This window comes from Oryctolagus cuniculus, chromosome 2 (assembly GCF_964237555.1).
Source record: "Oryctolagus cuniculus chromosome 2, mOryCun1.1, whole genome shotgun sequence".
In the NCBI taxonomy this organism is placed as follows: Eukaryota; Metazoa; Chordata; class Mammalia; order Lagomorpha; family Leporidae; genus Oryctolagus; species Oryctolagus cuniculus.
In genome coordinates this window covers 4,258,135-4,282,797 of record NC_091433.1, presented here as the reverse complement: position 1 = coordinate 4,282,797, position 24,663 = coordinate 4,258,135, and the positions used below count along the sequence as shown (strand labels likewise).

The 24,663-nt window shown below is 53.6% G+C and overlaps 1 protein-coding gene across 1 annotated transcript in view; it reads left to right on the top strand.

The window, feature by feature from the left end:
- STK32B (serine/threonine kinase 32B) overlaps positions 1 to 24,663 on the top strand; it is a 250,413-nt gene that overhangs the window by 43,003 nt on the left and 182,747 nt on the right. The window contains exon 2 of the mRNA XM_051829718.2: positions 19,292 to 19,347. Within this exon, the coding sequence (XP_051685678.2) occupies positions 19,292 to 19,347 (56 nt within the window). The remainder of the gene's footprint in view (positions 1 to 19,291; positions 19,348 to 24,663) is intronic.

Below are 24,663 nucleotides of genomic sequence, written 5' to 3'. Positions count from 1 at the left end.
TGGTGCATGTTGTCTCTCTCCTCCTTTATAGTCCTCCTCCACCAATCCCAACTCTGCTACCCACACGCCGAGTACGCTGCTCTCCTCCAATCAGGAGCAGGATCAGCTCCTGGAGGTCATCACTCAAGTTGGCAAGAGGCAGCTGCGTAGAAGCTGTTTTCTCCTCTCCCAGCGCCATATTGTGGGAGAGCAGATGCATAGAATAAGTCTTAATTCCAGTAACTCAGTCCAGTCCGGGTTGCTCCCCACACTATGTGATAGAGAAGTTTATTTCTACCAATTCTTCCGTGCTCAGTAAGTGACAGGACCCTGTCTCGCCTCTGCTATTTGGTTACGTTAAAGCAGAATTCACTGTAGCGTGGCAGAGTAAATCCTCACTTCTCACCCTTTATGCATCTGATTTCAGAGGAGTTGGAGCCTTTACCAATTCCAGCGCTATCCAGGGAATTTATTTCTCTTATTTTTTTAAGATTGAGGCTCATTGTGAATTCATTGTTTTTGGTAGGTTCCATGTATTTTAAGAAATTGCAGGCTTATTTTTATATAAATTTTACTTGAAGCATAACGAACCTGCAGATGATTTCATGAATCATTACTAGAGAGCTCAGAGCAGCCTTCACGAGGCGGGCACATCTGGATGGCAGTTGCCGGGAGCGGTAAGGACAATGGTGCCAGACCCAGACTCGTCTTCCTGTTCCCTTAGATGCACCTGCTCCCAGGAGTAAGCACTGCCCCGCCCGCCTCCTCACCATTGAGCTTACTCCTGGTCTGGAACTTCATATTAAATGCATCCCATGGTGTCTCGTTCACGCGTGATTTCTGTTCAGCGTTGGGTTTCTGAGGGATCACCTGTCCTGTTTCATGCAGCTGTGGATTGGTTACTGTTGCTGCTGCCTTGTAGTCCAGAGTTTGAATTAGGCCATAGCTTCTCACGCTGCTGTTGATGGGACCGGAGTCGTTTCCAGTATGAATGTTGCTTTGTCTTATGCATGTTTTTTATGTACCTGCTGTTGTTTGGTTGTGTACTTTGGAGGGCAATGGCCAAGTCATAGTGAATTTTCAGCCTTGGCTGGCACTATCAAGTAGTTTCCCAAAGCTCGTGTTTTGGTATCAAGATTATGCTGATATCGGAAGCACTTTGGGAAGCGTTCCCCTTTTCTGTTCTCTAGAAGAGTTTACGTAGTTTTGGTGTTTTTTCATTCTTCAATGGCGGAGTTCACCATTGAGGCCATTCAGACTTACATATGATGGAACAGGTCATTATAGATTCCATTTCCTGGTAGACACAGGGCTGGTCATATTTTCTGCTTATTCTTCGGTCTGCCAAGCGGTCAAGAGACTTGCAGAGAGGGCAGTTCAGGTTCGTGTGGCATGACAAGTGATTTCAACTCCAGATTCAAGTTCAAGTTCTTGTGGCATTCCACATCTTTATACATCTTGTGCTTTGGGATCACCTGCAAACCTAAGCTCTTGGCGATGTTGTGGGTCTGTTCAATGCATCAAGCAGGCTCGTTTTCTCCTCGCTAGAGCCACAGGTAGAAACCAGGGTAAAAAATGCAGAAGACCAACCAAAACAATAATTAGGAAAGAATAGTTATATTTAAGTCTGAAGCACTTGTTAGTCTCGAAGAATGGAAACCTTAAAAGGCAATTTATATGCAGACACTCGTAAGGCTGGTGGTGCACCAGGCTGCATCCGTTATGAGCCACCAAAGACCACCAGCGGGGAGGATTTTCCTTTTCCTTTTTCCCCTCCTAATTGCCGCGCCTTTTCCAGCTTCCTTGTCCAATTAATGCAGATGGAAGCCGTGTTCTTATCCAGAGCCTTGTCCGGCGACAAGCCGTGTGCTTTCATCCCGCCAGCTCTGACCTGTCAGAATCTCAGGATGTCAAAGCCGGAGGAGCCCTCCGGTGCTGTGCGCATGCATTCATTTTCTTAATGAGGAAGCTTATGTCTGGGAAGGAGAAGGGGAAAGGAAGGAGAAGGGGAATGTTTGGGGTTAGCTATCCATGCATCCACCCACCCACCCACCCATCCATCCATCCATCCATTTACTTAACAGATGTTTATTAAACAATGAAGGACACAAAGATAGGCACGTGCCCTTGTTGTAGATAGACAATGAGTTAATCAATACATTAAGTTAGAGGACGTGTTGTGTGCTTGGAAGGAAATACACAAGGTTCTGTGGTAGAAAACGCACGGTCCACTTTGATGGTTGTGTTGTCTCAGTTTGAGTTTCCCTGTGAGTGGATCCTGAGACAAGGATCTACGTACAAGTAGCTTGTTTAGGATGTGGTCCCAAGAAGCATCGGGCAGAAGGGCACATGAGGCAGGGGAGAGAAAGCAGCCCATTAAAGGTGTGTGACCTTGCAGGTCATACAGAGGCCAGCCTGTGGGCTCTAGGAGGCAGTGGCGAGCATGCCTCTTCACTCAGGTCTGAGGGGCTTGGGGTGTTGATCCATCCGTGCCCATCAGTCACCGGGGAGAGCTGCTCCCTGGGTTCCTTCCATTCCAAACTGTTCCCCGCTGCCATGTGGGGCAGAACAGATGCCCACCATCAGAGAAAACCCTATGGCAGAGACACAGGGCCTGCAGAGTGTGGATTAAAGCGGTAAGACCAAGGGGAGATGGGTGGGGGTGCTAACAAGACTGTGTTAGCCAGGGTTCTTCAGAGAAATAGAACAAGGATGTAGACATAGAAACAGATTTATTGAAAGGGACTGACACACCCATTTATGGAAGCTAAGAAGTCCTCATCTGCAGTCAGATGGAGACCCAGGAGGGTCAGTGTGGGACCAGCCTGACAGCAAGCAGGCTCCAGGCCCAAGAGGAGCTGAGTTGAGTCCAAAGCCATGGTCCAGCTGGGGCAGACAACGGAGCTCCCTCTTAAATGTGGGGGGCAGCCTTTTGCTCCATTTGGGTATTCAACTGATTGGTTAAGGCCCACCTGCCTTAGGGAAGACCCTCGACTTTACTCAGCCCACCAATCAGATGTGACCCTCATCCCGGGACACTCTTGCAGACTCCTCACAATGATGTGTGACCAAACATCTGGATACCCCACGACACCTAGACTGAACCATCACAAATGTTTGGAGGAAGAACACAAGCTGAGACTGGCAGAGCTGCAGAGGCAGGATCTAGGAGTGGGCTGGGTTTGCTGAGTGTGACTGACCAGAGTCAGCAGGATCGTTTGTCCCCAGATGTCCTGGGTGCCAGCACTGTGCCAGGCGTTAGAGGTAAGGGAGTGAACAAGGCACAGCTTGGGTCCCTGAGAGCTAAGGCCTTAATGTTTGTGTTGCCCCAAGATCCATGTGCTGAATTAGCATGTGAGCACCAAGGGGTGGGGCCTGTGGGAGGTGATGAGGCCGTGAGAGTCATGAATGGATTATTGTCTATATGAAGGATGTCCCAGAGAGACCTAGTGGCCCTTTGCGGTATGGGGACACTGTGAGAAACAGCTGCCTGTGAATCAGGAAGTAGAGAAGATGGCCGCCTATGAACCAGGAAGTGGAGAAGATGGCCGTCTGTGACCCAAGAAGTGGAGAAGATGGCCGTCTGTGACCCAGGAAGTGGGGAAGATGGCCGCCTGTGATCCAGGAAGTGGAGAAGATGGCCGCCTGTGACCCAGGAAGTGGAGAAGATGGCCGCCTGTGATCCAGGAAGTGGAGAAGATGGCCGCTTGTGAACCAGGAAGTGGAGAAGATGGCCGCCTGTGATCCAGGAAGTGGATAAGATGGTTGTCTATGAACCAGGAAGTGAAGAAGATGGCCGCCTGTGATCCAGGAAGTGGGGAGATAGCCGCCTGTGATCCAGGAAGTGGAGAAGATGGCCGCCTGTGATCCAGGAAGTGGAGAAGATGGCCGCTTGTGAACCAGGAAGTGGGGAAGATGGCCGCCTGTGACCCAGGAAGTGGGGAAGATGGCCGCCTGTGATCCAGGAAGTGGAGAAGATGGCCGCTTGTGAACCAGGAAGTGGGGAAGATAGCCGCCTGTGATCCAGGAAGTGGAGAAGATGGCCGCTTGTGAACCAGGAAGTGGGGAAGATGGCCGCCTGTGACCCAGGAAGTGGGGAAGATGGCCGCCTGTGATCCAGGAAGTGGAGAAGATGGCCGCTTGTGAACCAGGAAGTGGGGAAGATAGCCGCCTGTGATCCAGGAAGTGGAGAAGATGGCCACCTGTGACCCAGGAAGTGGGGAAGATGGCCGCCTGTGACCTAGGGAGTGGGCCCTCACCTAACACCAAATCTGCCTGGGCCTTGACCTTGGACTTGACCTTGGACTTGCCAGCCTCCAGAAGTGAGAAATGCATGTCTGTTGTTCCTTATCCTCAGGCCACACATTTTGTCACTGCAGCTCAGATGGAGGAAGACAGAACAAGTGCAGTAGGCTCTCCTGCGAGTTTCTGTGAGTGAAAAATAAGCAGTTCTCATATCGGCCAGTAAGGTTTGGGGTTATTTGTTACACAGCATAATCCAGCTACACTGATTGATGAGCTGTCTTGTTAAATGGCAAAACCAGTCCTTTCACTCCATCCCTTTAACATATACACACAGACACACATGCACACACACGTGCACACAGAGGTGCATGCACAGTACTCCCTTCTATCTGCTCAAACCCTGCAGGGCTCCCCACTGCCCCCAGTAAGACATAACCTCTTTATTAAGGCCTCCAGGCCCAGCATGGTCTGACCTGCCCCTACTCTGCAGGGACCAGCATCCCTTGAAGCTACCAGTCACTCCCCACTGCAGTGTCTGCATTTCCTGTTCCTTCTGCTGCCTCCCCTGCTCCCCCGGGCCCTCCCCTCCTGCCTTCCCTCTGACATTGCTTGATCTTCTGGTTTCTGTTAAAGTTCACTTTGTCACCGCAGCCTTCCCGGCCCCAGATGTGCCCTGTCCCGTGCTACATCTTCTCGGAGCCCTCAGCCCCTCTGCTGTGAGTGACAGATGCGAGCCTGTCTAGTGTCAGGCTTCCCCGTAGCTGTTGGGATCCCAAAGCCAGGGCTGCTGTCTGTCTCGTTTCTTCTGTTGTCTGTGGTGCACAGCATTGGCTAAGACAAACAAGAGGCCCCCGGTAAATATGTGTCGAGTGAACAAATGGGTTTTTCTGTCACAGTTCCTCTGAAGTGCTCTTATTAAATGCCAGCTTTTCTTTTAAAAGGAGTCTCGAGTAGACACAGAAGTCGCTTCTGTTCAGCTCAGATCTTTTCTAACAGCTCCCTCTCATCCTCCAGTGACGGAGGGATACTGCCTCCAAGAAACGCATCTCCTGCGGTGCCTGCGGCCGCAGCTTGGGGAGCGCTCTAACTGGGAGCAGCGCGGCTCGGGGCAGTGTGCTGTCATTTGTTCGTGATCACTTGGCAGCCTCAGCCTCTCTGCACCTCTGACTCCACGTAATGAACAAGCCAGGGATGGAATGACTGTTCCAACAGCTTAGCACGGCTCTGGCTGCAAGAAGCCTACTCTGCATGGCAGAGAGGTGCGGAGACACCCCTGTGTCTGTCGTCTATTCGCCAAGGCATTTGTGCAATGATGGTTTCGTTTGGTGGGAAGCTGGGGGATTTGGGCAGCTCCCCGTGGGTGTTGCATCACAAGCTGTCCTGCATTTTTGGCTGACTTGGCTGTGGGTGTTTACTGTGCAAACATGATTGTGACCTTGTGGGTGGGAGAGAGCCCACCTGCCCTTCCTGGGATTCTTCCAGCACCCCAGAGCCTCACGTGGTGATATGCACAGATAGTTGGCCCCAAGCCCACTTCCACTCCTTGCATTGCTGTGTTTCCCAGAAGGGCCTGCCCTACAGAGGGTCAGAGGTCATGCAGATGGAACAAACGTGTAAACTTGAAAGCTTGCTTCCTTGCCCTAGTCCGGGAGAGCTTTGAGTTGACCTGATAGGCAGTTGCAGTGCAGCGGATGGCACAAGTGAACAGGCGAGCCAATATGAGGGAAAGCAAGGGCGGAAATGGTGGCAGAGCAAACGGGACCTGTGTGCCTTCAAAGCCCTCACTCAGGGGCTGGTGTTGTGGTGTAGCAGGTTAGGCCTCTGCCTGTGATGCTGGCATCCCATATGGGTCCCAGTTCAAGACCCGCCTGGTCCACTTCTGATGCGCCCCCCTGCTAATGTGCCTGGGAAAGCAGCAGAAGACGGCCCAAGTGCTTGGGTCCCTGCCCCATGTGGGAGACCTGGAAGAAGCTCCTGGCTCCCGGCTTCAGTCTGTCCCAGCTCCAGCTATTGCAGCCATTTGGGAAGTGAACCAGTGTATGGAAGATTCTCTCTCTTGCTCCCCTCCTCTCTCTGTAATTCTCCCTATGGGAGCTTCCTCACAGCCCAGGGGAGAAGCACACCCTGGAGGGTGTTGGTTTCTCAGATCTGGAGGTGCAGAGAAGCCAGACGGGTGCGGAGGAGCAGCACCGCGACTCCTGGCCCGGCCTGAGCCCAGAGAGCGGGACAGTTACTGGCCAGGTCATCAGTGCAGCTGGCCCATGGCCTTGCGGGTCATAGGAACTTGGTCAAGTCACTGGACTTCTCATCCGATCCGTGGCAAGTGTCTGCTCCGCTGCCCTCCCAGGGCTGGCATGAAAGTTCAAGAAAGGTGAACCGGAAAGAACTGCGCAGGCACGTGCCCTATTGTCTAAGAAGCTGATGACGGTAATGATGGATCGGCTGGCTTCCGTCCTCACAGTTGGAAAATCGGGCATGGTGACAACCTCCCTGGGTTGTCGTGAGAACGTAAATCCCGTCTGGGACGTGGCGGGGCTCCTGCTCCTCCTAACTCCCTCGCTGTCTGGTTCTCTCTTTCATTCAGCAGGAAGGAGAGAGCAGGTGGGTCCAAATTACAGTAAAATGGCATCTGATTTGGACATTGAGTAACTCCAGGGAACACTGCACGCATGTCGTCTGCTTCCTCTTTGAGCTTGCCCAGATGTTTGATACGCACACGCGTGTGCATGTGTGGATAAATGCATACACACACACACAGAGACCTTGCTTGCAGGGCAGCTTCGTGGGTGTATGACCTGGGCAGTCGCACAAGCTGCACACTCGAGGGCTCTATGCTTGGTTTAGTGCTCTATCACCATCTTGAAATTTTAAATAATCTTTTTGTTTATTACACTATATTTTTTGAGAGTTGCATGGGGCGGGGAGACCTTCTATCTGCTGGTTCATTCCCCAAATGGTCACAATGGCTGGGGCTGGGCCAGGCTGAGGCCAGGAGCCAGGAGCTTCATCTGGGTCTCCCACATGGTCCAGGGACCCAAGCACTTGGACCATCTTCTGCTGCTTTCCCTGGTGCAATAGCAGGGGCCTGGATTGGAAGAGGAGCAGCCAGGACTCAAACCGGCATCCATATGGGATGCTGGCACCGTAGGGGTGGCTTAACCCACTATGCTATAGCGCTGGCCTCAGTATTTTATTTTTAATTCACAAAATCTGTATTGATGGTGAACAGCATATTTTGATATGAGTGTGTATTAATATATTCATCACCTCATTTATTTATGATTTTGTGGTTAGAACACCTTATGTTTATTCTCAGCAGTGTTTAAGGAGTACACAGTCACCGACCACAATTACCACGGCGTATAATAGATGTCTTCCTCCTGTTTGACACTTTGTGTCTCTGACCAACACCTCCCCATTTGCTCCCCACCTCCACCCCTGGGGACCCCCACTCTACCCTCTGCTTCTCTGAGTATAACTTTTTAGGTTCCATGACCTCCAGGGAAACAAGGTCACGCAGTATGTGTCTTTCTGGCTTAGTTCAGTTAAGAAGCGTCTCCAAGGTTCATGCATGTTGTTGCAAATGATAGGACGTCTTTCCTTTTTTGAAAGCGAATGGTATCCATTGTGTAGATAGATCAGTTTTCTTTACCCCTGCCTTCGTCTGTGGACACATGCGTTGATTCCGTGTCTTGGCTGCAGGAACATGGAGGTGCAGGTGCCGCCTCAGCGTACCGATTGCATTTCCTCTGGGTTTATGCTTGGTGGTGGCGTTGCTGGAGCAGAGGGTAGCTCTAGTTTTGGTTTTTTGAGGCGCCTTCACGTGGTTCTCCACTATCTGACCTAATGTCCGTCGCCTCCCACAGTGCACAGTGGTCCTTTTTCTCCACCTGCTTGCCAACACTTATTATTTTCCGCCTCTTTGAGAACAGTCATCCTAACAGGTATAAGGAGATAGCTCATTGTGATTTTAATTTGCATTTCTTTGCTTAGTGACGCTGATCATTTTTTCATTTATCCGTTAGCCATTTTCTTTGTATCTTTTAAGAACATTTTTCACTTTATTTTATGATTTGAAAGGCTGGGCGTTGTGGCACAGTGGGGTCAAGCCGCTTCTTGGATGCCTGTATCCCGCGTCAGTGTGCTGATTTGAGCCCTGGCTCCTCTTGCTTCCACTTCTGCTTCCTGCTAATGCATCTTTGGGACTGCGGATGATGGCTCGTGTGGAGACCCGATGGAGCTCCTGGCTCCTGGCTGTTGTGCACATCTGGGGAGTGAACCAGTATATGGCCCATCCCTCTCTCTGTTTCTCTCTTTCTCCCTCTTCCTCCCCGTGGCCCTGCCCTCTCCGCCTTCCAAATAAAAATAGATAAACATTAAAAAAAATACAGGGGTCAGCGCTGTGGCCTAGTGGGTTAAGCCTCCATCCACGGTGCTGACTGGTTCGAGTCCCAGCTGCTCCTCTTTCTGATCCAGCTCTCTGCTATGGCCTGAGAAAGCAGTGGAAGATGGCCCAAGTGCTTGGGCCCCTGTACCTGCGTGGAAGACTGGGAAGAAGCTTCTGGCTCCTGGCTTCAGAACGGTCTAGCTCCAGCTATTGTGGTCATTTGGGGAGTGAACCAGTGGATGGAAGACCTTTCTTTCTGTCTCTCCCTGTCTCTGTCTGTAACTCTACTTCTCAAATAAATAAATAAAAATCTTAAAAAAAATTACAACTTGAATATCAGTTTCCAGTTTAGCTGGCTTTAAACAAAGGCAGAGAGAGAGAGAGAAAGAGAGAGAGAGAGAGAGAGAGATTTCCTATCTGGTTGTTTATTCTCCAAATTCTTGCCATAGCTGCAGCTGAGACTGGGTCAGGCCAAAGCCAGGGGCTGGAACTCCGTCCAGGTCTCCCATATGGGTGGTAGGAACCCAAGTATTTAAATCATCTCACCTGCTTGCAGCCTGGCCGTTAGCAGGAAGCTGGAATTGGGAGTGGATCCAGGACTCCAACCCAGGCACTCAATTCACTCATATGAATTTGGGGGTAGGGGTGCTGTTGAGTTGTCTGAGCTCTTTGCAGGTTGTGGATGTTAACCGTATTAGATGTGAGGTTTACAGTCATTTCCTCCCGTCCTGTAGGTGGATGTTAACCGTATTAGATGTGAGGTTTACAGTCACTTCCTCCCGTCCTGTAGGTTGTCTCTTCACTGTTGATTGCTTCTGTTGTTGATCAGAAACTTCTTAGTTCGATGTAATTCCATTTGTCTGCTTTTGCTCTTGTTACCTGTGCTTTTGGTGTCATTGCCAAGACCAAGGCAAGGAGTTTTCCCCCAGGAGTCTCCTTCTAGGTCTCAGATTCTTAAGTCTTTAATGTATTTCTAATTACTTTTTCTACATAGAGTCCAGTTCTACGCAGATGTGTGTGGGTATCTGGGCTCCCCAACACTGTTTATTGAAGACGCTGCTCTTTCCTCTTTGTGTGCAGTCTTTTCTCCTCTGTTGAAGGTTGATGTAAACGTGCACTCATTTCTGTACTTTCTATTCCATTCCATTCATCTTTCTGTTTATATTGTATTATAATGCTGTTTCCATCACTGTAGCTTCATAGCATATTTTGAAATCAAGAAGTGTGATGCCTCTAGCTTTGTTCTTTTTGTTCGAAATTGCTTTGGGTCTTTGAGGTCTTTTGTGGCTCCATAGGAATTTTAGGATTGTTTATCCTATTTCTGTGAAAAATTCCATTGGTATTTTAATAAGAATTGCATTGAATCTGTAGATTACTCTGAATGTTTTAGACATTTTAACAATCCTGATACTACCAATCCATGAACATGGAATATCTTTCCATTTATTTGTGTTTTTTTTTTTAAGTTCCTTTTTTATCAATGATCTATAATTTTCAGTGTGTACATCTTTCATTACCTTGGTTAATTCTATTTATAAATGTTTTGTTATTTTGGATGCTATTGTGAACAACATTCTGTTAATTTCCTTTTTCTGGATGGTTCATTGTTAGTATATAGAAATGCAACTGCAGTTTATTTATTTGTTTTGTATCTTATTTTTAAAGGTTTATTTATTTATTTGAAAGGCAGAGATACAGAGAGGCAGAAGCAGAGAGAGAAAGAGGGAGAGTTATCTTCTATCTGCTGGTTCACTCCTCAATTGGCCGCAATGGCCAGAGCTGCGCTGATCTGAAGCCAGGAGCCAGGAGCTTCTTCCAGGTCTTCCATGTGGGTGCAGGGACCCAAGGACTTGGGCCATCTTCTACTGCTTTCACAGGCCATAGCAGAGACCTGGATCGGAAGTGGAGCAACCCAGAACTCGAACCGGCACCCATATGGGATGCCGGCACTGCAGGCAGCAGCTTTACCCACATTGCCACAGTGCTGGCTCCTGTAACCTATTAATTTATTGTTCTTAGCAGGTTTTTTTTTTTTTTCTGGAGTCTTTAAGGTTTACAGAATCTCTGTATAAGAACATCTCATCTCCAAACAGAGAAAGTTCAACTCCTTTCTTTTCAGTTTGGATGCATTGTATTTCTTTTTCCTACCTAATGGCTCAGATGAAGACGTCCAGTAGAGGTTGAATGGGAGCCCTTGTCCTGGGCCCTGCTCAGCTGTTCTCTGTCGAGTTTGAAGTTCGCAGTGGGCTTATCAGCCATGGGCTTTGCTTTGTTGAGGTGCGTTCCTCCTACACCTGGTTAGTAGTGTGTTTATAATGGAAGGATGTTGAATTCATGAAGTACTGTTCCTCTGTCTACTGAAATGATATTTTAGTTTTTATCTTTGGCCTGGTTTCCTAGGTTGAACCATATCTGACTCCCTGGGATAAATCTTCTTGGTGTGGCATGTGGTCCTGGGATAAATCCCATTGGTTGTGGCGTGTGGTCCTGGGATAAATCCCACTGGTTGTGGCGTGTGATCCTGGGATAAATCCCACTGGTGTGGCATGTGGTCCTGGGATAAATCCCACTGGTTGTGGCGTGTGATCCTGGGATAAATCCCACTGGTTGTGGCGTGTGATCCTGGGATAAATCCCATTGGTTGTGGTGTGTGATCCTGGGATGAATCCCCTTGGTGTGGCGTGTGGTCCTGGGATAAATCCCACTGGTTGTGGCATGTGGTCCTGGGATAAATCCCACTGGTTGTGGCATGTGGTCCTGGGATAAATCCCACTGGTTGTGGCGTGTGGTCCTGGGATAAATCCCACTGGTTGTGGCGTGTGGTCCTGGGATAAATCCCACTGGTTGTGGCATGTGGTCCTGTTGATTGTTGGATCTGGTTTGTGAGTATTGGGTTGAGGCTCTGTTTTCCTCGGGTTTATTGTCCTGTATTTTTCCTTGTAGTAGCCTTCCCTGGCTTTGGTACCAGGGTAATCCTGGCCTTCTATAGTGAGTTTGGAAGTATTCCCTCCTCTTCAGTCTTTTTCTGGAAGTGTTTTAGAAGAATTTGTGTTCGTTTTGAAATTTGTGGAATTCACCAGTGAAGCTGTCTACCCCTGCCCTTTTCTTTCTTGGGAGGTTTTTAATGACTCAATCTCTTGTGTGCTTCTAGAAATTTCTCTGTGTCTCATAGGTCATCCAGTTTCTTGGTGTGTAATTACTCACAGCATCTCTTAGGGTCGTGAGTATTTCTGTGGCACCACTTAGAACGTGGACACCCAGTCTGCCAGATACTGGAAAATGCCAGACTCACCGCTGCCCCAGGCCTTTGCATGTGCTGTCCCCCACACCTGTCATCCAGCCGGGGCTGGCGGCTTCTCTCCCTCTAGGTCCTGGTTCAGGAGCTCCACGCCCCGGGAGGCCTCCCTGGCCACCTGTGGGAGTCACCTGCCCCGGATGCCCTGGCTCCCCCTCTGCCTGCAGGCCAAGCCTGACCACTTACACCTGCCCTCCTCACTGGTCCACTCCCTCTCCATCTTCCTGGTTAGAAGGCGAGTTCCACGGGGGACCAAGGACCTGGTCTACTCCGGCCGCTTCCCCTTCCTGAGCACCTACCCTGTGTCTCACACAGGCAGGCTCCTTATCATAGAAGGAACTGGTGCACAAATCGTTCCAGTAACTGTGTGTTGTGATTTCTTCCTTCCCGCTGGCCTTGGCCCATGGATTATTGCTTCTCAGTGTTTCAGTTCCCCAACTCCAACCTCAGCAGCCTTTGCAGATGGTTTGTTTTCTTGATTTTCTCACCTGCCCCTGCTACCTGGAAATCCTGGTACCGTGGGTAACTGCACATCCCTCTATGCGATCTGTGCTTTTTGTGCCTCGCACAGAAGCGAGCATGGTTGTTTTGCTCTCCAGAGCCAATGTCCGCATCTGTGTTGGGAAGGCGCTCTGTTGGCGCCCTGATGGTTGACAGGCTCTGGGCCTGGGCACGCTGGGAGCTTGGCGTTGTTTCTGGAATTCCGTGCAGGTTCAAGAAAGCAGCAGCAGCATGTCTGACTGCTGGGTGTTGGGAGCACTTCAGTACCAGGACAGAGCATCTGTCACCTCCACGTGGGGAAAAGGGAAAGTGTGGGCACTGGTGAGTGTTTGCAGACGAGTACTTCCTGAGGGGGGGTGGGGAGAGGGCGGGAGAACTCCAGAGAGCTGTCACTTCATTCAATAAATTAATTACTCTTTATTTATTGGAGAGACTGAAGTCAGACGGGAGGGAAGGAGAGAGAAAACACGCCTATCCACTCCGCAGATTACTGCGATGGCTGGCCTGGGCTGGGAACTCTGTCCAGGTCTCTCAGCACAGGTATTGCTTAGGAGCCAGGACTCGAACCCAGCACTCCACTGTGGGAGGGGGTTCCTAACTGCTAAGCTGCATGCCTGTTCCCCTGGTCATTGTTTCTCTCTCCCACACCTGCCAGTTTTTCAGTCTTCTCTTCTCCTTGCATACGCTCAGCAGTCTGTGTTGTGTCTGGAGGCTTCTGTCAGGAAATCTCTTGTTTTAAAGTCAGTTAAGCACTGTAGGGACACACTGGGCTGAGAGCACGGGCAAGGGGCGTTGTGACAAAGAGGGAAGCAGATCGCACAGGGCACGTTGTTACTTTCCGAAGCTCGTGTGGTAACCAGAGCTACAGAAGTCGCTGTGATCTGGCAGATTCCAGATTTCCTTAACGCTGTCATAGTCATTTTCTCCGCCACATGCCCTTACTCCAGTATCCGATCATGGTGGAAGCCCCACACAGACGTCCAGGACTCAAATCGACACTGTTGGAGGAAGAATGCCAGGTTTGGAGATGACGCGTGAGGTCGCGGCAAGTTTGCCATTTCCCGTGTGTTAGTGACCTAACCCCCTCTAAACAGGTGCCGGCTGGTTGCGGGTCTGGTGCCAGGCTGTGTTTTAAGCACTTTGCCTGCTTGCACATCGAAGAGTTTGGTCCCAGACAACGCTAGTGTGTGGCTGCTGTTTTGATTTCCATTACAAAACAAGGAAGCCAGGCAGAAAACTCGGAGGGGAAAAGCAGGCTTCAGACTCCACGAGTGCGATCCTGTCCCTGGAAGGGAACCAGCCAGCGGTCCACAGCAGCTGTGGCAGCAGCGACACCGGCACGCGGCACAGTGCGGGCCCAGGTCACTGAGCTGGTTTGATCTGCCAGCGCAAGCCCGGCGTTTGTAGTGGAGCCCCTCTAGTTCTTCCAGTGACTTTGGAAGGGAAGTGACCTTACGGCTCCTGTTTCTCAGACATGGACAGCAAGCCTTGGGTTACAGTGGCTGGAGTGGAGCCAACCTGGCACTGAAGTGGGCGCTTGGTCCTGCCGTGAGAGCCAAAGAGACCACTGCCCCCTGAGACAGGCAAGGCACAGGCGTCCTACTCAGGGGATGCGCCCTGGGCTTTGCGTGGTGGTCAGCCAGCACTGAGGGCCACAAGTGGTGAGGGGCACCCGGCCCAGGCCGGCCATGCAGGTCTCACCCTGCCCAGTGGGAGAGGGTAGCCGAGAAGTGAGAACTGTGGGTGAGTGGCTGTGTGTCCACCATGCCCACCCACCCGATCATTGACCCACCCTTACATCAACCCAGCCATTCATCCACCCAGCCATTCATCAATCCGGCCATTCATTAATCCAGCCATTCATCGGTCTACCCATTCATTGATCCATCCATTTACTAGTGCCTGGGGAGTCTACTGCACGCAGGTCCTGGCTCCCACTAGGGAGGCTGTGCTGCCTATGCCTGGGGCTCCGTGGACCCCTCCCCTGCCACACGTTTCTCCCTTGGGTACTATGGTGTCCCTTGATGCTCTCCCACTTCTCTGAGCGCACCTCCTCCTCCTGACTTCCCTGTTGTCCACCCCCAGCTGCTGGTGTCCTCTCAGGGCTGTCCTTACCCCTGCCTGGACCAGCTTGTCTGTTTCCCCCACTGCTGGCTGCTGGGCCCAAAGCCTGGCCCCTTCTCTCCTGTATCCCCATAGGTAGCTTACGTTCAGCGGACCATGGACCAGACTCACCATTGTCCCTGGAGGGAGATCGGCCTCCTTCTCCTGTGAGCTCTGCCCCCGCGGGGCCTTCCCTGTGATGTCTCTCCAGCTCTCACGCTGGGGACCGGAGCCCATTGGCCCTTGCCTCTTTTCCTCCCTGGCCACACCCAGACTTTTCGCTGTTGGCAGAAGCAATTCCCCCTGTAAGTCCTGTGCTTGGCTTGTGGGCAGCTGTCTTCTTGTGTCCTCACATGGTCACCCCTCTGTGTCCTCATCTCTTAGAAGAGCACCAAGAGCCCCATCCTAATGAGATGTTGCTCTTCAGTCACCTCCTTAACACCCTGTCTCCAAATTCAGTCTCATTCTCAGGTACTAGGAGTTAGGATCCACACAGAACTTTGAGGGGACACAGTTCAATCCATAGAAGCTGTCATCATTCCTATCATCTGCATAGCACCCGTCATCACCACCATAGTGCTCGTAGCAACCCCAACATCATCCTCATAGCAAGATCATCACCACTGTTCTGATAGCAGCCATCATCATCCCATCACCATCATCCATATAGCAACCATCGTCATCACCATCATCCATGTAGCAACCATCGTCATCACCATCATCCATAGGGCAACTGTTGTCATCACCATCATCCATGTAGCAACCATCACCATCACCATCATCCATAGAGCAACCATCACCGTCACCATCACCATCACCATCACCACCATCCATATAGCAACCATCACCATCACCATCATCCCCATCACCATCATCCATATAACAACCATCATCATCACCATCATCCATAGAGCAACCATCATCATCACCATCACCATCACCATCATCCATATAACTGTTGTCATCACCATTGTCCATATAACAACTGTTGTCATCACCATTGTCCATATAACAACTGTTGTCATCACCATCATCCATAGAGCAACCACCACCATCACCATCATCTGCACAGCAGCCATCATCACCACCATCCTCCTTCTCAGCCTCCTCACCACCACCAGCCTTTCACCTTTGTCTGCGTCACCATCAGCCCCACCCCTGACTTCCTGTGACTGCTCTCTTGGTCCATGGTGGGCTGTTCCCATGTGTGGTCTCCTTGGATGTTAACAGCGCCCTGTGAGCTGTACTTTACAGGGAGGGAGAAGGGGGAGGTGGGGTAACCCCACTCCGTTACTCAAGGAGGGGCTCTCTCGTGTCCTGGTTCTGCCAAAATGCCTGGCACAGCTTGGAGGCCAGAGGAGCTGTTACACAGCGCAGCGTGGAAAATCAAGCCGACTTCCCTAAGTGACACACTTGCACTGTCTCACAGCGAAATGCCTCTGATCCCCAACCTGTGACTGTCCTAAGATCACCAGACGCCTGAGCAGACAGAATTCTCTGTGCTCAGTGAGAGCCGTGCGCCCCGTGCGGCTCTGCAGCCCTGCAGCCCCGGCTCTGTGCGGAAGGAGGGCGCCCTTCCCTTCTCTGCCAGCCCAAGGCCTCCTGAGCATCCTGCTTTCGTGCACCCACCAAGCAGACACAGCCTGCACTCCTGGAGCCAGGTTTGGTTGGCTTCTGGTCTAGGGCTGGGATAGAGGCACCCCTGCCAACCCATGAGAAATCAGAAATAGATATAAAATAAAGAGAAGCCCTTTTGACCCTAAAGGGCTACAGAGGCCATAGATAAGGGTTTTGCAATGAGTCTTGTCTCACCATTGTGGTTTGTGTTAGGCTTATAAGGGAACAAGTGTGTGTGTGTGCATGTGTGTATACGTGTGTGTGTGCATGTGTGTGTGTGTGAGTTTTCAAGCACACTCCTGCTCTTTGGAGCTCCTAACAACAAACTCATCCTGTAGGGAGCCCTGGAGGAGGCAGGATGTCACCAAGGCCCATGGTCCTCACCCCCGAATCACTCCTCTGCTCATGTGACATTGCATCGCAAAGAGGAGGTTCTGCAGGTGGACACAAACCCTGGAAAAGCAGGGCACTTTCTCCAGCTGACAGCAGGAGAGGAGAGAGCGAGGCTGGAACAGGAGGAGAGGCGCACCACTCCAGGGACACCTCCAGATGCCGAGATACACAGCCCACGGCCGGTGCGGAGACCTCGGTCCTACAGACCTGGAGTTGAATTCTGCCAAGAGCTGTAAGGGTGGGAAAGCAGACCCTTCCCAGGATGTCCAGTAAGAGCAGCCCGGGCAGCACCTTGAACCCACGCGATCTACCCAGATTTTTGACCTATGGAACAAGGAGCTAATACATGGGTGTGGCTTTAAGCTCCTAAAATTGTGATCATTTGTTATGCAACCGAGGAAACTAGCTGTGTGGCTCTGAGCTAGGAACTAGCCCCCTCTCTCCCCCTCCAGCCCACCGTCCACAACACCAAAGCCTTGCCAAGCTCGGCGGCTCGCCCCAGCAAGCTCCGGCACCCTTCGGCTCTTCAGGTTGGCCCTGCCGCTCTGGGCCAGGCGCTCTCATGTGCCTGGGGATTGGCTGGTTGCCAGATGGCAGGGGAAGGCTTCAGGGGGACCCCCGGGCTGAGAGCCCTGTGCTGGGTGCAGTTGTCTGGTGTCGCTTGAGCAGTTTCCTGTGGCAGAGATGGACACAGAGAGAGACGCAGACATCCACACGTGCTTAGTCCAGTGTCAGCTTGGCTGAGTCAGGTCGTGTGCGGCTGCTGAATGGGGAATCACTGGGTGGAGAAATACTGCGTCCCCAGGACCGCAAGGGGGCCTCTTACAGTGATGTGGTCAGTTGAAGGGTCTTCCCGGTGTTCACTGGAACAGAGCGGACACACCGGGGAGGGCAGGCAGAGGCTGGAGTGACACAGCGCCCAGAGCCACGTGCAGCTACCAGGGTCTCGATGTCACGAGAGGGGCCCTCGCCGAGAGCCCTCAGTGGGAACAGAGCCCGCAGCCACCTTGACTTTGGACTGGCTGCCTCCAGAGCCCCGAGGCGATGAGTTTCTGTTGTCAGAGCCACACAGTGGGTGCTGCTGTTCCGGCTGTGCTGGGAGGCCCTGGGCGCGTCTTAGGTCTCCGACAGTCTTTGCTTTCGAGGAACTGAGAGCCAGCTCTTATCCTCCTGCTGGAACCGTCTTTGATGGTTTCTTATCCTGGATTCCACATTTCCTCCGGCAGCCAAATCGGCTCCTAACCCGAAGTGACGGCTGTGTAGTACATTTGTGGGGTCTCCTGCATGCGTGCGGACCGAGTGTTTTTGCTGATAAGAGTGCAGAGTGAGTCGGGCAAGGAAGAGGCCGGGGAGCTGTACGAAGCGTATTCATCAACCAGAAAACGAAATGGTTTACAATGAGGCTGAGAGAAGGGATTGTAGCTCCGGGTGGCAAATGCCGGTTGCCTGCTCTGTGCCAGGCAGAGCGTAGGGGAACTGACCACTGAACACTTGGCCCAGCACTGGCCCAGGCCCTCAGGAATGGACACCAATGAGGGGTGGACTCTCTCAGCTCGGGATATGAGCGTGGATGAGACCTGTGTCTCGTCCCAGAGGAACCAAGGATGGGGAAGATGTACTGCAGGCGCAGGTGGTCCCCGAGGGGCTGTGAGCACTGACCAGGGAAAACCAGTCACCTCCAGCACCCCACAGTGATCCATTCATCCAGTCTTCCTTCCCTTCTGTGGGTGTTTGTTGATCGAATACTGACTGTGTGCTGGGTGCTGGGGGTGTCATCCCCGAACACCAGCAAGGCCCTTGGCCCCAGGGAGCTGGGAGCCCTGCAGGGAGATGCGATCTTTGACCACGTCCAAGGGTGTAGGCAGTGGCACCCAGCAATGTGTTATAGCAGAGGTGTCCCTCTGGGCGAGGAGGGTGTGTGATGCCACCCGCACCTTCTCTGGGCAGCCGGCGTGGGGCCCGGGGAAGGGCTGCTCTGGGCTCAGGGAGAAACCGAACATGACTCAGCTCTGTGCGTGCAGGACAGCATGGTGGGAGGTGTGGCAGGGGCTTCTCAGCCTGGGGAGGAGTCGGCTGTTTCCGCTGGGAGCAGTGGAGGGGGTGAGGGAGGAGGAGGTCCCCCTGTGTGTCACTCATGCCCCCCAGGGCAGAGCAGGTGGTGGGAGCTGGGGTCAGACGGGAGGGGTGCCCCGCGGTGGACAGAGGTGAGAGATGGCGAAGTGGACTAAGCTGTGTAGGACTGGGTGTGGCATGGGCGAGAAGGGTGTGGAGGCTGAGTCCTGGGCCTTGACACCACTCACCCAGGGCTCTGATTCCAACCCGATGAGTTCAACGTGGCTTTGGAGGCGAGGAGGTGTGAGCCGCCCATGGCTGTGGCCGAGGCTGGCAACACCACACAGGGCAGGTGCGGCGGGAGCCTTGGGAGCCCCGAGAAGAGGAAAGTCGCAGGTGCAGGATGGGCTGGGGTGCAGGGGGGCTGCAGGGGTGAGGGAGGGGGCACGTGGCGGGGGTGGATGGACAGGTGTTCACACGCCTTAGTGGAGGGCTGCCTGGGGTTGGTCCCTGGTGGTGTAGGGATGGAGGTGAGGAGGCGCGGGTGGAGCGGGGCGTGTGTGGGGCTAAGGTGGGGGTGCTGGCCCGTCCCTCTCGGCCCTGGTGGAGTCGCTGCCAGGCTGACGTGAGGACACAGTGGGCGGGGCCGGGGGTAAGGACGTTGCGGGAGCGACACGAGGTTTGGAAGATCTGACGTCCTTCTTGTTTTTCTCTTGCAGTCAATTTTGACCACTTTCAGATTCTGCGTGCCATTGGCAAAGGCAGTTTTGGGAAGGTAAGGATGACACTTTAAAACCACACCAGTGAGAGACAGCACCCTGGCCCCTGGCTTAAGCGGATGGGTGTTTGTGCGGTGGGGCTGGGGTCCGGGGAGTCTCCTGTTTCACAGAAGGAATTCGGGTGGACAAACTGGAAGCGTGCAGGAAGTCCGAGTTTCCTTCGGATCTGGTGTAATTTTATCCTGAAAATTGAATTAGCACAGCGGTCCCGGGTCGGGTGAATTACAGTGGTAATTATCTCAAGATTGCTAATGCCGTTTCTTGCTGGAGAATCTAAACAAGCAGAGTGGAAAAGCCCACCCCATACAGTGTGCAGGACAGCAGCTCTCCCAGCCACGTGAGCACTTGTCGTCTGGGATGTTCCGACTCCGGACCCTGCGTTGTTGGTGGGGAAAGCGGAAAGTGGCAGAAGGTGGCCAGGGATTTTGGAAAAGCAGGGGTCCCCCTCACCACGCCCCCATCTGATCCCGCCTACTCGGAAATTTCCTTTGGCAATCCTTGCTTTGAGTACCTACTGAATACAAGCTACGCCCTTCTGTTTTCAAGACGTCTTTCCATTTCTGTAGACTGGGTAACGCAGAAATCTGGCCCACACACCCGTGGTCACAGACAGAAGCGTGAATGCGGGGTTTGGGTCCGAGGCTGTTGGCTGACCAGGCACCCCCGCTGTTGGTGTGACTTCGGGAAACTTACAGAGCAGGTCAGAGACGTTTGACCTAGAGATGGGGTGGGCCCCTCTTTCATTTCCTTCCTCGTGCATCCAGTCCTGGCTATCAGTTGAGTGCACGCTGTGCCAGGCGCAGCTGTGGGCTCTGAGCGTCTGTTTAAATGAAGCTTGCTTAGAAAGAAGAGACGTAGCACTGATAGGTTTGTACTTCACGGCCTGTTGGGGAGTGGGAAGTGCATTAGAACGTAGTAAGGGTCTACGGCCGCACCGCCCTGAACTCGTCTAATCTCGCGCTAAGGGAAGGGGGTGTGGACTTCGGTGTGGGCTGTGGCAGAGGGAAAGCTGCTGCTTCGTAGCACCATGGGGTCAGTGGCGTCACCAAATGTGGGTATTGAAATTCACACGAGTTAATATTACACAATGGCCTAATATTGCAGGCACAGCAGCCACCTCACAGGTGCACCGTTGCCACACGTGGCCTGTGTCCAATGGCTCAGACAGCACCAGTTCCGTCCTTATAGATGGTGCCGCTGGCCAGGGTGTCTCAGTGATCATATGACCCACGGGCAGGGAAGGAGGAGGACAGGGACAGCAGGCGGAGGGCCAGCACGAGGAGGACAGGGACAGCAGGCGGAGGGCCGGCGCGTGCAGGGCCGGCGGCAGGGCGTGTGCTTGGCGGGTGGGAGGGGCTGCAGGGGTGAGGAGGAGCGGGTTCCCGTGTGTGTTCAAGGTCTCACCCAGTCCTGCTGTGCGTGGTGGGGGTCCCTGTGGAGCTCAGCAGCTCAGGGAAGTCATTGCAGGTGGGGACACTCTGCCCCCGTCCCTGCTTCACGGGCATGACGCACTCACCAGGCTTCGTCCCCGCTGTCAGCCGGGCTCTGTGCGTCGGATGTCCACCCAGCTGGCACTCGCTTCCATCGCTTGATCGAAGAAGACCCCTCCCAGAATCCCCCACCCCCGCCAGCTCCTCCTCCTGTGTCGATGGTCCTGAGCGGCCACGTGACTGCCCCTGGCTGCAGAGGATGTGGGGGACATGGGTGTTCTTCCAGGAGAGAGGGGCAGGCGAAGAGCCTGGGTGGGTACTTCCAGCAGGCTGGCCGGCGCTGCACCTGCTGCGTGGGAGGCCTCACCTCCCGGGAGCTCCTGGTCTGGTGGGGTGGCTAGACGGTTGTGTGGACAGCCGTGTTCCTGGGGAAAATCCCCTTCTCTCCAGGGAATGCTCTCTGCTTCTCTTCTGCTCCCCAGGTCTTGCGATGGGCTGATTCACTTAGCCCGGGGTTGTTGGTTGATGCTGAGTTCTGCTGCTTCCCTGCGTCATTCTTCCCCACACAGTTCAGACCTGACGGCAGGCACGCGGGGCAGCACAGAGCTGCCTGCCTTTTCTAGAATCTTCTTCCTGAGACCTTCGATGTGCTCGTTGAAAAAGGCTGGCCATGTACATAGGTGATTGGGCCACTTGGTCATTTAGTGGACATCCGGTGGCCACTGAGCAGAGCCGTGCGCTGTGGTACACACCGGCTTCTTGATGGGAGGGGGACTTCCTGGAAGCAGAAATCCTGTTTAAAAAATAGGCGTGAAAATGGTAAATGGCAACATGGTGCATGTCGGGTAGCTTTTTGTGTCAACTTGGCTGGCCCATCTGTCACGAGCTAGATGTCACTGTGGAGCTGTCCTGTGGATTGATCGGCGTGTAGGTCCGTAGACTCTGAGTCGGGCACGTGACTTTCGTTGTGTGGGTGGGCCTTGTCCAAGCAGGTGAAGACCTTAAGTAATGACCCAGGCGCCCTAGGGAAGGAGAAGTTCTGCCTCCGGGTGCCGCTGCTTCCTTCTGGCTTGTCCTGCGGAAGTCCCAGTGCCAGCCCCTACCTGGTGTGGGCAGTGTCTAAAAACATCTGTGCGTGTGTGTGTGTGCGTGTGTGTGTGTGTGTGTGCGTGTGTCTGCCCGCCTGCACACCCATGTGCGCCCTGCTGGTGCCACTCTCTGGAGAGCCCTGGATAACCCGGGGGCGGTTGTGAGAGAACAAGAGCAGGTGCAGGCTCCAGGTTGGGAGGTGAAGGGAGGGTCCGGGAAGAAATTACTAGAAAGAGCCTAGGAGCAACGAGGCTACGTGTCGCTCCCCCTCTTCGCGGAGGAACGACACAGGACCCTGCGCTGTTCTTTTGTCTGCTCGGCCCTCCCCGGGTTTGCTGCTGGTTCTTCCCGGGTTGGCTACCGTCCCTTCCACCTCCGTGGAAGGGCGGTTCCCCCTGCCACATTCCCCACTTCCGCGGGGGAGCGGCACACCGCCGGCCGGCTCTCTCGGGGGCTGCTCAGGTGTTCCCCTTAGATGTTCCCCTTAGATGTTCCTGGTGCATGTTGTCCCTCTCCTCCTTTATAGTCCTCTTCCACCAATCCCAACTCTGCTACCCACACGCCGAGTACGCTGCTCTCCTCCAATCAGGAGCAGCTCCTGCAGCTTGTCAAGTTGGTGAGAGGCAGCTGGGTAGAAGCTGTTGCCTCCTCTCCCAGCGCCATATTGTGGGAGAGCAGATGCATAAAATAAGTCTTAATTTCAGTAACTTAGTCTAGTCCGAGTCGCTCCCCCTCTTCGCGGAGGAACGACACAGGACCCTGCGCTGTTCTTTTGTCTGCTCGGCCCTTCCCGGGTTTGCTGCTGGTTCTTCCCGGGTTGGTTACCAACCCTTCCACCTCCGTGGAAGGGCGGTTCCCCCTGCCACTTTCCCCACTTCCGCGGGGGAGCGGCACACCGCCGGCCGGCTCTCTCGGGGGCTGCTCAGGTGTTCCCCTTAGATGTTCCTGGTGCATGGTCTCTCTCCTCCTTTATAGTCCTTCCACCAATCCCAACTCTGCTACCCACACGCCGAGTACACTGCTCTCCTCCAATCAGGAGCAGGTCCTGCAGTTTATTGGTTGAACTGGAGGCAGCTGTGTAAAAGCTGTTTACTCCTCTCCCAGCGCCATATTGTGGGAGAGCAGATGCATAGAATAAGTCTTAATTCCAGTAACTTAGTCTAGTCCGAGTTGCTCCCCACAGCTACGTGCTCCGGGAATGGTTGCAGCCAAACCTGCTCTTGTCTGCCTGGATTCCCGGGAATTCTTGTCTGCTTGGAGCCCCAGGAACGCAACCTAGCTCTCTGCACGCCATCCTCCAGAACCAGTGCCACAGCAGTGGCCGTCGCCACTTTGGAAACCCTCCAATTTGCTTTCATCCCGGAGCCCCCCACGGCCCAGCCCCCCACTTCTCTGGCTGACCCCCCTTGGCGGGCCTGCAGGAGGGAAGAGGACCCACTGTCCACCCTGGGAGGAGGGGAGCCACAGGGTCCCTGCAGGCTGACGCATGGTCTTAGGGCTGTTCTTGGCTGCTCCCCTCCACTCTCCTTGTCCTTCCACGGTCTGGGTCAACAAAGGTTTCCCTTGAGGCGGTGCTGACCCGCGAGGCTGCCTGCAGCCAGTGCCGGTGAGCATGCCCAGAGCAGGGCACAGGGAGCGAGGCTGCCATGCTGCCCCAGGTGGGCCGAGCCTGGAGGTGAGTCCCGTCTTCCACATCGGCTGTTGTCAGCAGTGAGTGACATGGGCTCGCAGGGTGCCTGGTGCCGAATCCAAGGCCGTGTTCAGCCAATGCTGACTCTCATCGCTCATGGCTGCTTCCCCCTGGGCAGCAGGGGGCGAGGCGGGGCAGATTGGGAACTGAATGCGCTTTTCTGAAGGGTGGTGTGGCGAGCTCTGGCCCGCAGGAGCAGTTCGTCGGGACATGGTGTGGTGCCGGCCCGGGCAGAGCTGTTGTGTGCAGTTAATTCCGAGAGCATCTCGCCGTGTGGCACCGGTCGCTGTGGGTGGGTGACAGGGCGAGCTTGGAAGGCTCGTGGTCAGGCATGGCACTCATGCTGCTTGGACACTGCCTCGCTCTGGGCTGGCAGCAGCCCTGCCGCCACGTCGTCCCCACGTCTGCATCTTGTCCTGTCCTTGCTCCTGTGCAGTCAGAGAAAGCCAGCCAGTGCCGATTCATGGATGCCTTCTTTATCCACTCATTGACTCATCCATCCGTTCATCTGTCCATCCGTCACCCACCCATCGTCACCCACCCACCCATCCATCCTCCACCCATCCATCCTCCACCCATCCAGCATCACCCATCCATCCTCCACCCATCCATCCATTGTCCATTCATCACCCATCCATCCACCCGCCCATCCATCACCCCATCCATCCATTGTCCATCACCCACCCATCCACCCATCCATCCATCCACCCATCCATCCTCCACCCATCCATCCATTGTCCATTCATCACCCATCCATCCACTGTCCATCCATCACCCCCCATCTATCACCCCCCATCCATCCACTGTCCATCTATCACCCATCCACCCATCCATCCATCATCCCCTCATCCATCCGTCATCCATCCAGCAGCTCAGCAGAGGACTAATTTGCTCTGGGCCCTATACTAGGTTCTGAGGTTAGAAGATGAACCAGAGGCTGGCGCCGCGGCTCAATAGGCTAATCCTCCGCCTAGCGGCGCCGGCACACCGGGTTCTAGTCCCGGTCGGGGCGCCGGATTCTGTCCCGGTTGCCCCTCTTCCAGGCCAGCCCTCTGCTGTGGCCAGGGAGTGCAGTGGATGGAGGATGGCCCAGGTGCTTGGGC